At 47.6% G+C, this 12747-nt stretch overlaps 1 protein-coding gene and 2 pseudogenes across 1 annotated transcript; all 3 read left to right on the top strand.

The window, feature by feature from the left end:
• The first annotated feature begins 4180 nt into the window (after positions 1–4180).
• On the top strand, positions 4181–5079 carry LOC133885643 (uncharacterized). Its single transcript, XM_062325377.1, has one exon. The coding sequence runs from the start codon at positions 4387–4389 to the stop codon at positions 4903–4905; it is 519 nt and encodes a 172-aa protein (XP_062181361.1). The 5' UTR covers positions 4181–4386; the 3' UTR covers positions 4906–5079.
• Positions 5080–8869: 3790 nt separating this feature from the next.
• LOC133885801 (uncharacterized) lies at positions 8870–9696 on the top strand (annotated as a pseudogene).
• Positions 9679–10343, top strand: LOC133884173 (uncharacterized; annotated as a pseudogene).
• The last annotated feature ends 2404 nt before the right edge of the window (positions 10344–12747 follow it).

The raw sequence follows: 12747 nt of genomic DNA, 5'->3' as shown, positions 1-12747 counted from the left end.
GCAGACAGCTACTCAACAACATTTCTATTTATTTTGTACTTTAGTGCCTTTAAGCCACAAAAGTTTTTCGATTACCTACAATATGGACAATCAGTATGTGCCAAATAGAAACGACTCAGGCGGCATGAGAGCTCAGTTTTGGAAAGAGAGAAAAAAAACGTGATGAGTGAATTTTTTAAGCTCCAGAAATACCATGGTATTTAGCATACTATGTTTTGTAAAAGTACTGTTTTTGTTGTATCAGAAAATCTCAAATTTCTAATACCATGGCGTGTTTTAAGAAACCGTAGTATTTATAAAAACTCCAAAAAGAGAGGGATAAACTATAACTGATTAAACACATCGCCTTGCAACTCACAAGAAGGTGTTTGGCATTGACTAGTGAACTTGTTGTATATAATGTGATAAAGTGAGTATTGATATCATTTCACATGTAAAAATACCAGAGCATAATAAAAAGAATATTTTTACACATGATCTTTGAATAAGCAGCCAGCAAACCAAAGAAAATAGTACTCATCATCATGTGTATATAGAGTATTGGATAGCAGGTAAGAAACATGAGTAAAATTGCTCTCGGAAAGAAGCTAACAGTTGGCCCCAGGATATTAGAGAACCTGCTCATTAACTGTTCTATTAGAAATATCATAGACTTGGCAGATTTCTAATATAACAACTAGTTCAAGAACCTAAACAAGATTTTTCTAGATTTATAACATCATTCTAAACAGTGTTGTTGTCCCACAATAGAGCCTACACAAACAGACCAGATGAAATAAAAATATAGCAAAGACAGTAATAAAACTGAACAACTAATTCAGCTACTGAGTCAAGAATAAAAAAAGGTCGAGTAAATTCTGCACCAACAACAGTACTAAGATCAGGAATAACAACAAGCAGCTCATTAGAGCATCAACCAACATATGTTTTTATCGGTGAACAAGAACAGACCAGAGAAATTCATCAATGATAACTCCAGAAGATATCACAAATAGCCAATCAACTAGATAATGTGCAGGTCTAACTATTGTATAAAAAATATGTCCAATCTCAGCACAATCATTCATCATCGAACAAGAATATGAATCTACTTGATCTATCCAGAACAAGGAAAATAGGAGTAATACTCACAGTGCAATCCGCTGAAATGCACTAACAATAGAGGCAAGGCACGACTCTCCAGCCGTTGCCCTAGAAATCTAATCACTCGCCAGTTACCACCATCGAGAGAGAAGACGGAGATACAAAGCCTCAACCGCACAACCACTGTAAATGCGGGTGAGTCTCGGCACACACAGTTCCAATTAGAGCCAACACAAGTGTTCCCCCAACCAATCTTTTTCAGCTCAGAACTACCAGACCAAAGCACATGAAGAGATTTAGCTCCAGCGTAAGAGATGATTTCCAAACCCATAAGAGAAAACCAGTGAGAATCAAAAGGATAGAGGGATTTTTCAATTTTGCAGACATAGAAGAGCGAGGTGGTCTACATATAGAAGCAGTCGCATCGTCTAGCACACCCAAACCCTCAAAAGGATCAGAGATGCGATTACGCTGTCACCACCTCTCTCCTCTGCTCTCTCCTTTTCCATCGTCAACCCTAACTAGATCAAGTCCCAGCTGTTATAAGCATCACTGCATGAGCATGGGCTTTGTCGGTGTATTCAGAACCAGGGGTCCCTAAGTCCCGAGGCCAGGCCGGCTATCCACCACATGTCACCACCCTGCGAGGTAAGAAAAAGCTAAGTCCCGGGAGAAGGTGCTCGGGGCCGCCGCCTCTGGTTCCCGAGCACCCTAGTTCCCCGATGATCTGCAGGGTCCAAATACTAAGACCGAAGTGCTCGGGAGAGAGTGCTCGGGGCTGCACGTGGCAGCCCCCGAGGACTCGGTGCCCCGAAGGCCCCACCAAAGTGCTCGGGAGAGAGTGCTCGGGGCTGCACGTGGCAGCCCCCGAGGACTCGGTGCCCCGAAGGCCCCACCAAAGTGCTCGGGAGAGAGTGCTCGGGGCTGCACGTGGCAGCCCCCGAGGACTCGGTGCCCCGAAGGTCCCACCGAAGTGCTCGGGAGAGAGTGCTCGGGGCTGCACGTGGCAGCCCCCGAGGACTCGGTGCCCCGAAGGCCCCACCGAAGTGCTCGGGAGAGAGTGCTCGGGGCTGCACGTGGCAGCCCCCGAGGACTCGGTGCCCCGAAGGTCCCACCGAAGTGCTCGGGAGAGAGTGCTCGGGGCTGCACGTGGCAGCCCCCGAGGACTCGGTGCCCCGAAGGTCCCACCGAAGTGCTCGGGAGAGAGTGCTCGGGGCTGCACGTGGCAGCCCCCGAGGACTCGGTGCCCCGAAGGTCCCACCGCAGTACTCGGGAGAGAGTGTTCGGGGCTGCACGTGGCAGCCCCCGAGGACTCGGTGCCCCGAAGGTTCGCGCAAGATCATTCAACGACCCGAAGGGTCCCGTCGTCAGGGTGTCATCCAGTCAAAGGCCCAATGCCGCATTTAATAGGCACGCGCGGTCTGACATCCTGACATCCTGACATTCTCAGCTGCCCACGCCCCAGTGTCAGACCCTGCCATGCACTAGCAGGGGGCCGTGGGTCCATTAAATGCACGGGTCCCGTCCCGTTTCATCCAGGTGCCTCGGGATAACGTTGCCAGAATCGAAGCACTCCGCCTGCCACCCTGCCCTGGCAGAAGAACAAGACAGGGTGGGCGCACTGGGCACCTCTGAGGCTGACCGGTGGGCCCCTTTTAGGGCGCCCTGAGGCTTCCGCAGCGGCTGGTGGTCGAATGCGCGCCGCATTTCTCCACCGCCCCTGTCACTTCGCCAAAATGAAATGATTACGCCTTTCTCCGTGGCACCTTGGCATTCGCGTCCCCTCTTTCCCATTCAGGATATGTTGGGGTCGGCGCGCCTATAAAAGGAAAGGATGGAGAACACTAAAAGCAAGGAGCAAAAGGCCCCCGACCACCAGACGACCAACAATCTCCGACGAACCAGGCCAAAGATAGATCGACAGACACTCGAACCAGCTCAAGTTAAGCTAGAACATAAGAGCCTCAAGCTCTTTGTAAACAGCTCTCCCCTTAGAACCAGATACCTCCTTGAAGAATTCCCTTCAAGGATAAATATAGTGTTCATACAGGAGTAGGGTGTTACGCCTCCGTGCGGCCCGAACCTGTCTAAAACCCGGCGTACCCACTTTTTCTTGCATTAGGGTGATCGTCTCCCGCCAGCCATCGCATTTATTTCCGTTCCCGCTTATTTCTCAAACAAGTTTTTCCAGGATCATCCCCCCGGCCGAATCTCTAAAAAGGGGTCTCTCGGGATCCCTGCGCCAGGAGTTCACTCTCCGACAGGCTTAACCAAAGCAAAAAAAGCCAGCCAGTCTATCATGGAAAAAGGCCCACAAAACATTAAAAAATCTTATTTTTCTCCACAGAACCCCCGCCTTTTTTCACAAGCTGCCAAGCACTGTGCTCTATCATAATACTCGGTACTACACATAGCAGTTTGTGTAACCAATCAATTAAAACACTATATTAGAAGTTATAAAAAAATCCAATAAAAATATAATATTGTAGAGTATGCTATCATCTAATATCCCATATATTTTGAACTCAAACAACAATTTGTATAAGGAGAAATAAAAAAAGAAATTTCACCTATAAATTAGTATCTCTGTATGAATCACAGAATTTTCTCTTTTTTTCCATGTACAAGTTATTGTTTCAGCTCAAATTTTATGTGATAAATATGATAGCATATTTTATACTATCATATTTTTGTAATTTCTAACGTTAGGTTTTGGCTAGGTGGTTACGCAATAGATAGTTTCCACGCCGCGCGCGCAGGTGCAGCCCCTGCAAGACGCGTCAGAGAACTGGGACCAACGGCAGCGGCCGCGCGTGCCCGTCGGTCGACCCAGCCGGGCACCCACCCAGGTCCCAGACCCCTCCACGTCCCACGCGCAAATCACCGCGCCCACGCAGCCCAACCCGACCCCATCATCACACCCGGACACGAACGCAAGTGGGAGTCGGGAACGCGCCGCTGAACACACCCACCAAAACCACGCTTCTTTTCCTCTCACATGCCATCCATCGCCGTCACCTTCGCCCACAAGCGTTTCCACTTTCCACGCGCTTCCCCCGCCCCCGTGCTAATCGACGCGATATATAACCCGCGGCCTCACCGGCCAGGGCCGCCAGGGCGCAAACCAGACTACAACCTCATCGATCTCACAGTCAGAGTGCTTCAACCAGCCGGTTTCTTGATCCTGACTTCATACGGCGGCGTCCTAGCTTGCAAGCGAGCTTGATCCCGCGGCGCCGGCGTGTCGGCGAACTTAATTGGTTTGGATTCTTTCGCTGCCTTGGTGATCGGCGGTTCTTGGCCATGGGCAACTACCTGTCTTGCACGCTGGCAAAGGCGCCCGACGGGAGGTGCGTGAGTGTGATACTGCCGGACGGCAGCGTGGGGCAGGTGGCGCTCCCGGCGACGGCGGCCGAGCTGATGATGGACGCGCCCGGGAACTTCCTCGTCGACGCGCGTGCCGCAAGTCTGGGGGCGCGGCTGGCCGCCCTGCCGGCCGACGAGGAGCTCGAGCTCGGCGGCGTGTACGCCACGTTCCCGATGAAGCGGCTCGGCACGCTGCTGGCGGCGGCGGACATGGCGCGCCTCGCGGCCACCAGGGAGACGCGGCGGTCCGCCAAGGTAGCAAACGTCATCGTTTCGCCGCCGCTGGCTGAGGCGGCTGTGGCCACGGAGGAGGTGCCGAGGTTACGGCTGGAGGAGATGGTGGACGACGCGGCGGCTGCGGAGATCGGCGTGTTGAAGCACCGGCTTAGCAATGCGCGGTCAAGGAGGACGACACTGGAGACCATACATGAGGAAAATTACCTATCAAGAACCTAAAACATGGCAAATCTTTTTTATATGTGATTTACACATATGTTTTTCTTTTCTTTTCATCTTGGAGCATACAGTAGAACTGAAGTTACAAATGATATGTAATGGAAGTAACTTGTACAACCTATTTTTTGTGAAACAATCCAGTATATACTAGGTCAGGCTTGTCTGTTTGTTTTACTTTGATCTCCTGTATGTCTTTCATTACACGTTCTGACGTTTTCCTGTTTAGCGTACGCGGAAGGATCAGTTCTTTTCATATTAACTTCGTTCAGCCACCTGAAATGAGAAACTATCTTCAAGGAAATAGGAGCATGATTCCACGTTTTCTACCGTCTAAATTGGGTGTCACAAGTTATCACACATAATACTACGTAATAGTAGCCAAATTTGATACTTTTCTTGCATCACTCCTGGATTGATCGTAAATCCAAACAATAACACTGAAAGCCGCACAGATAATAGCATTTTTCATAACTACATCCTTTTGCAGTGACATTTATCCAATTTGTTCAGTAATAACACAACTGGGAAAACTTTACCTTGAAGAAAGTTCAAATCTTCTTCTAGATTCTTCAATATGGGAACACCAGGACTAGAGCCTTCCTTTACTTAGATCGGTGTCTTTCAGAGCCCCGGCTGTTCTTTCTGTCCATCTATACCGGAAACTATCCATCACCTCTTTGTGGCCTGCAGCGGGATCACCAGCATCTGGAGTCGCATCCTTCTAGGGACTGGATAGCTGGATACAATGGACGCCTTCTGCTCGTTGGTGTTTGCAAACTTTGACCATTTGCATGTGCCCGTACGCAACATCTTTATCCTCCTACTACTGTGGATTGCCTGGTAGCGACGGAACTGTATGATCTTCGATGACATCAAAATGAGCTTATTGGACACTATGCGATTTCTTGTCGACCACCTTCGACTTTGGGTTTTCAGGCCCCCTCCTCGGAATACTGAACCAACTATGGATTGGTACACAAACCTTGTGGATATAATCAGCTAAGGCTTCTTTTTCTTTTCCCGCTCTCTTCTCCTTTCTTTCTTTTGATCTCCTTAGAGACTGCTGATGTACCCGTACACGTTTTTTCCGTTTTTGCAACGAGAAAATTTTAGGTGGGCAAACCCCACCGCAATTTCCCTCAAAAAAGATAATAGAAGTAAGAAAAGTATTCACATCTCTTTTGAATACGTGCAATCAAAATTTCAAAAGCTTTACCTACTCACATCTCTTTTGAATACTGAATTTAAGCATATATGCGCAAATCTGCACGTAGATTCATCCTGAAATTTACTTTTGTAATACTATAATCGTACACAATTTTACAGTTACATCGTGAATAAAGTTTGTTAGTTAAAGTCGCATTTTAAACAAACTTTATTGTTAGTTCTGACCGGAGGTAGCAGTCGAACATGACAAGAAAAAAGGTATAGATTTTAGAGATGAATGGATAATATATTATACGGTTGGGCAGGGCTTAAATAGAATCTCTTATAATAACAATGCCAGCTATCGTTGCTTACAAGCATAGCCAGAAAAAGGACATTCAAGCTCAAAAGACGATGTGATCCTATGAAAAACTCCAAATAACAGCTAGTGTGTTGGGAACTATGTTGTTAGACCATCATAGGAAGAAAAGCACATACCTGCCGTTATTCGGTAAGCTTACCTAGAGGCTGGTGATGTTCAGATCCAAACAACACAGCCAAACGGAGTAAAAGAGGAATCGATCATTGTCAAATTCGCTTGGTAACAGGTGTAGCCTGCATCGGAGTTTTGTGTGCAAAGAAAGAAAAAATGATGTCCCCCAAAACAGGGTAAAGAGGAGAGCAGATTAACTGGAGAAAGCAAAGTAAGCTGGCCTAACAGGTACTCTTACGTGTCTACCTGATGAAGCGAAGCAAACCCAAAAATTGTCACCAGAGGAATGCGTTGTTAATAAGGCGAAGAAAAGCATTCTTGTCTGCAAGAAATTAGCAAAGACATCTCTTTAGGAATTCGTTTCTCTTCCCTGAATTTGCCGCCAAGGCAAAAGTCATCAAAACATCACACTCTGACTTTTCCCGGTCTACGCCGTCGTCGCTACATGGAGGGTAGCGACCTGGCCGCCGCCTTGTCCTTTACGGCTGAGTGCCAGAACGTGGCATAAACCGCATGCCGCGGCGAGTCAGCACGTAGCGCGCGTGTGCACGGGCACGGACTGCGCAGAGCAGCTACCGTCCCCCACCGCGTCGGAAGAGTCGACAGCGCGCGAGCGCGACACGGTGAGGCCGTGCGAAGCAGTAAACTCGCTGGTCAGCCCCACGGCGGGGCCGAGTTTTCTCGCGCCGGGGCCGCCGACACGCCCCGCCCGTGTGCGTTCCACTCTTCCGCTACGACCCGGCGCGGCCCGACGAACGTGGCGCCCGCGAGAATGCTCGTGCCCAGACCATGCGCGCGATTCCGCGGGGAGATGCGAGTGCCACCACACTGTCACGGCCGTGCCGGAGCTTGGGCGGGATGATCCGCGGCTCCGCGAGACCGCGACGCCCGTGACCCTCTCCCGCAACTCCGCAAGCCTGGAGGGATCCGCGTGACCGCGTCGCGGCTGTGTGTGTTTCGTCAGTCGTCAAGGGTTTTTGCGTGGCCGGCCGGTAGAGGAGCACTTGTATGGACCTGACGAAATTACGATTATCGAACGGTGCTTCGTCCCACTTTAGCGTGACGGCCCAGAGTCCAGTTTCTCCCGTGAACAAGTTGGCCCATGGATAGTTGGGCAAACAAGTGTTCGGAAATGCCTTGCGTCAGTTGGAATTTATATATATATATATATATATATTTTCAAATATTTTAAAATTACATGTCCATTTAACAGGCGACGGTAAGACAGATCTTATTACTTTTCAAACGGATATGTAATCTTGAAATATTTGAATATATAAAGATCGCGTCAGTTGTATGTGTGTCTACCCGCGAATGCAATTTCATCAGCCCAGTAGATGCTTGAGACTCGTTGGAAAGGAGCGGGTCACAAGAGATGGAAGCCCATGCTCCGTGGGCCGTTGTTCAGAATGACACCAAGTTTTGGCCTATTTCACTCTAGATGTTGGCTCGTCCAGCCCTGTAGTATATTTTCTCACCTGTGTTTGAGCGAAGTGTGGGCGCAGAAAACATCCTCCAAGTATTTGGCGCGCCAATAACTTAGCAGGGCAGGGTTGGCCATAATACAAACGTGTCCTAGATGCGTAAGATTCTTAAAAAAAATATGTGTGACATAAAATAAAGGCGAATTTGATCAATCTTTTTCTTGACCGAACAAATTTGATTATCTGGCTCTATGGGAAACAGGAAATCAGGAGACATACCTAAAAACTGCAGGTCTGGCGGATTGGGCATAGTAGAATGCACACGTGCACACGAGATGATAGTGGCTCGGAACATTGATTCGGTGAGGTGGTAGAGAAACTCATCGGCGTTGAGGGAGAAGCCAGCGTGACTGTCGAGCAGCCAAGCAGGGCACAAAGCTTATATTTGCGATTGCGACTTCTCCCTTCTACAGGATGCTGCCCGTTTCCAATTTTTTACCCTGGCTATTAAATTTACCTAATTTTTTAAAATTACGAATAATTACATTAAAAAATTCGGTCGTCTGTGCCAGTTTCCGTGAGTCAAAACTATTTGAGCGAAACATTATTCTATCTGGCAATTTTGGTTTATGATTTTACAACAGTGTTATACTTGTTGAGAACCAAGAATAGTTGGCAAGTGAAGATGGTTGTACCTTTATCCATCAGGAATTAAACAGTGATGTTTTTGTTAATCTCTAAACATAGTATCTTTGGTCTTCAATAAAAGTTGTGTAATTGTGCGTATGTTTGTGTGTTGTACAGAAATTACTAAAAAAATCACTGTTATAAGTGTTGGAATCACAACAGAAGAAGAGAGATACACACAAACCTAAAGAAGGAAACCATAACGTCTGACAGTTAAAGAGTAGTATACGAATACGATTGCTATGTACAGAAATGTTTGAACTTCCATACGCGGGACAACTCGAGTAATACACGACGACCTTGGATGCGTATGCGTTCTTGAACTCTGCACCAAACTGTGGTACGCGCGACGATCATCTCGACCCATGCACGACATGGTCGACATTTCTGCTCCTCTCCGGTCATGGGCCGACCTCGACGCCGTCCTCATCGCACGCATCGTCGGCTGCTGCATGCTCAAGGACTACGCCTCCTGCCGCGCCGTCTGCAGCCCGTGGCGCTCCGCGCTCCCGCCGCCGCTCTCGCCGTCCTCCCTGCGGACGACACCGCGGGCCAACCCGTGTCGCTCGCTGCTTGCTTCCTCCACATGCAGCGCTGCTACCGGCTCCTCGACCTGCACCAGCCGACCAGGCTTAGCGCCGCCGACTGCCGCTGCGTTGGCGCGCGCGATGGGTGGGTCGCCCTCGTCGCCGGTGACGCTGAGACGGGCGGGGGTTCCCTGCTGTTCAACCCCTTCACCGGTGAGGAGATCGGGCTGGACGCGTCTATGTACGAGCCCAAGCACGAGCTGGTGCCGAAGATCGTCTTCTCGCCGAACCCCCACGCCGCGCGACTTCGCCGCGGTGAGCGTCTGCCAGCCCAACAGGCTCGCGGTGCAGAGGGCGTGCGGCGGCTGCTCATTCAGCATCGTCGAGAACACGGATGGGTTCATGGACGGGGCCGTCCTGGTCGACATGATGTACGGCAACGACGGCAGGGACTACTGCCTGCGAGGGACGGCTAGGTGCGCGTGCTCCGCCTGAAACGCCGCCGCCGTGGCAGCCGCTGGCTGCCAGCTGTGCAGGTGGGCGACTGCTGAGCGTGCCCCTCGGCGCTGACGCCTTCCCGCCGCCGTACGACACCATCTCCCGGTTCACGGAGGCCAAGAACCTGGTGCTCTGCGACGGCGGGCTGTACCAGATATGGAGGCAGCCGAGCGGCGCCGGCTCTGCCACCGTCGACGCGCCGCCCGGAGGAGGGAAGCGGCAGATTCACGTCTTCGAGGGCGAAGTCTTCATTCTGAGGTACCTCCCGGGGAGCTGGCCGTGCTGGACCGTGGCCGAGGCCCGAGGGGAAGGATCTCGGTGGCAACGCTGTGTTCGTCGGGATGAACAGCGCGGCGGTGGTGCGCGGCGAGGGCGTGTAACAGTGTGTACTACTTGGACTGTGGGACAGCCCTCGCGGGGGAGATTACGAGCCCGTGGTGTACAACATCGCCACAGGAAGTTCTGTGAGGTGGCCGGCGGCGACCGGAAGCGTGTCGAGCGAGCCTCGTGTGGTACTTCTTGCCGGCCGGCGCGCGCCAGCGCGTGGAAGCGACAAACGTGGAGCCCACATTTGCTGAGGAAACAACTTGTCCGGAGTACGACGAGGAGGAGGAAGAATCGGCATATAGATGTGATAGGTTCCGTTCGAAAAAAAAACTATAAATATACTTCGTAGGTTAGACTCGAACTTGCATGATAGTCTTAGTGAAATTTGAATTTATTAAAGCCATCTGACTAGGGTGGATATGGAGCGATACGTGGATCTATTTTAGTTCAATTCAATCAACTAATTAATTATTTTAATTAGATAAAAAAATTAATTAGTTAATTAAATTGTACTATGATAGAACTATGGATATTTATTGATGCTTTATGCCATCCCTATATTTGACATGATTCTGCACTCCGACTGTGAAAGAGAATAACATGACGAGGTTGGTGATGTCGGTCATAGAAGAATGGATTTGAGAGACGTACAACCCGACGGTGGATGAGGCGGGCGGGACGGAGGAGATCGTTGGCGTTACTTAGAAGAGGGAGTATGGCCAGCATCGTTTGGAGGTGGAAGAGCGTACCAGGACCGTTAGATTTCAATCCGACAGCTCTTGTCTGTCAACCGTAAACCAAGTCGTTTTCAGGCAACTGACGGTCCTCCCCTCGAGGTTGTGCTCAGGGTTAAAAAACCGTCTGTAACCGCTACCGACCTTCTCGGTCCGGTCCGGTTTCAGAAACTGCACGGTAACCGAAATTTGAATTCAAAAAATTCAAAAAATAAAAAAATTTAAAAAAAATAAAAAAATCCAAAAAAACTAGACACAATTCTAAGACCTTCTGTGAATTTTTTTTTAAAAATAATGTCGTTTGCATCATATTCTATAGGGAGAAAGTTTGAAAAAAATTGAAGCGTACGGCTCAGTTATTAACCCACGTTAAAAAAAAGTGTAACATGCAAACACATATTGTTCTTGTATAAAACATATTTTAAGAGAATCTTTAAAATTGATTTCACTTTATTTAGAGTTTTATTAAATTCTCTATAATTTTTACAAAGTTCACAAGCATAAAGTGAATATGTTAAGAAACAACAATGTAATTAACTTTTTCATGTCTACTATTATTTTTTCTACATAAATCATAATATAAATAAGTTAATGAAAGTGGTTTCACTAATTTTTAAGATGTGATGGGTCAGTTATGAATTAATCTAGTCGCAACATATTTACACAATCATGCATGTTACAATAACTAATTCATAAGTTCATGTATTTTTAAAAGATATAGGATCATGTAAGAAGACTAACAAAATTAGTTTCATGATTTTTGGATTAGCAAAGAGTAAACTATGCATTTAACTTGGTTTAACAAATAAAATTTCTCACAGAAAATTGTGAACTTTTTTATGAGTATAAATACTTTTATCATGTAGATCATGTTACAAGGAAGCCAACAAAATTTGTTTCACTTGATTTGAAGTTCAGATGAATTAGTTATTGATTTTACAAGATTGAATCATTTTTTAGGTTTTTTGTTGAACTGCGCTGAAATTTGATAAAACCGCTCGATAAATCGACAAAACCGAGCAGTTATCGACCCAAACCGCTCGGTAACCGACTAAATAAAAAATACGAGAAAATCGCTCGGTAACCGACCAAAACTGAGCGGTTACCGAGAGGGTAAAAACATGATTTTTTCGCAAAAATTCAAATTTTACCGAATGAATTTTTTCCAATTTTTTTTTGAATTTTTGACCGGTAACCGCAGTTACCGCGAGATTTCAGTTACCGTCGGAGCTCGGTTGAACCATGGTTGTGCTTCTCTTTCATCATTTTCAGCTCGCATGTGTCGAATGCCTTCTGTAGGACATGGACGGCTAAATTTGGTTTGTTAACTTTTGCGTAAAAAAGAACCGGATCAATCCCAACTTGTTAGTCAAAATTTATGAGTGGAAAATTCATGGTCGACAAAATTCAAGTACACCTGAACAAGAGCAACGAAAAGAAGCAAAAGTACAAATAAGTCGATCATCTATACGCAAAATTCTTCTGCCAATAGGCAGCTCAGGCAAATTAAGATATTGCTTGTTTTTTATTCTGATTATAAATTCTAGTTAACAATAAAAAATAAAAATAAAAATTTACAATCTAAAAATATATTATCATAATCTACGAGTCAAATTATACTATAAAATTCTACCATCTGTATCTCCGTAAAATCCGAATTATAACAGCTCACGGCAAAACCAAACCGTGCCTAAAACTGGTCTAGCGATGAACGAAACAGGGTGCTGCTACTGCCGCCGCCGCGCTGCCCGTTTCGCACCAGTTGACTGTGAAAAGCAACACCGATCCCAACACCAAACCCGCCAAAATACTCAGGTCACTCCATCTCGACACACTGCCTGTGGGCCAGAACGTCACACCTCATCATTCAGGACCCACCTCTCAGTGAGCAGTTGACACCGAATCCGTAGTGCGCCTACCACAGCCTCCCCCAAGCTTAAACCGAGCCAATCAGAGCGCGCCACAGGAAAACTGCATAATTACAGAAGACGTAATTACACAAAAGC

This window comes from Phragmites australis, chromosome 11 (genome assembly GCF_958298935.1).
Source record: "Phragmites australis chromosome 11, lpPhrAust1.1, whole genome shotgun sequence".
NCBI lineage: Eukaryota > Viridiplantae > Streptophyta > Magnoliopsida > Poales > Poaceae > Phragmites > Phragmites australis.
The sequence above is the reverse complement of the archived record's forward strand: the minus strand, read 5'-3'. Positions and strand labels throughout refer to the sequence as shown.

Bases quoted from the DNA above. Each gene is read 5' to 3' on its own strand.
- LOC133885643 (XM_062325377.1), top strand. From the start codon at position 4,387: ATGGGCAACTACCTGTCTTGCACGCTGGCAAAGGCGCCCGACGGGAGG.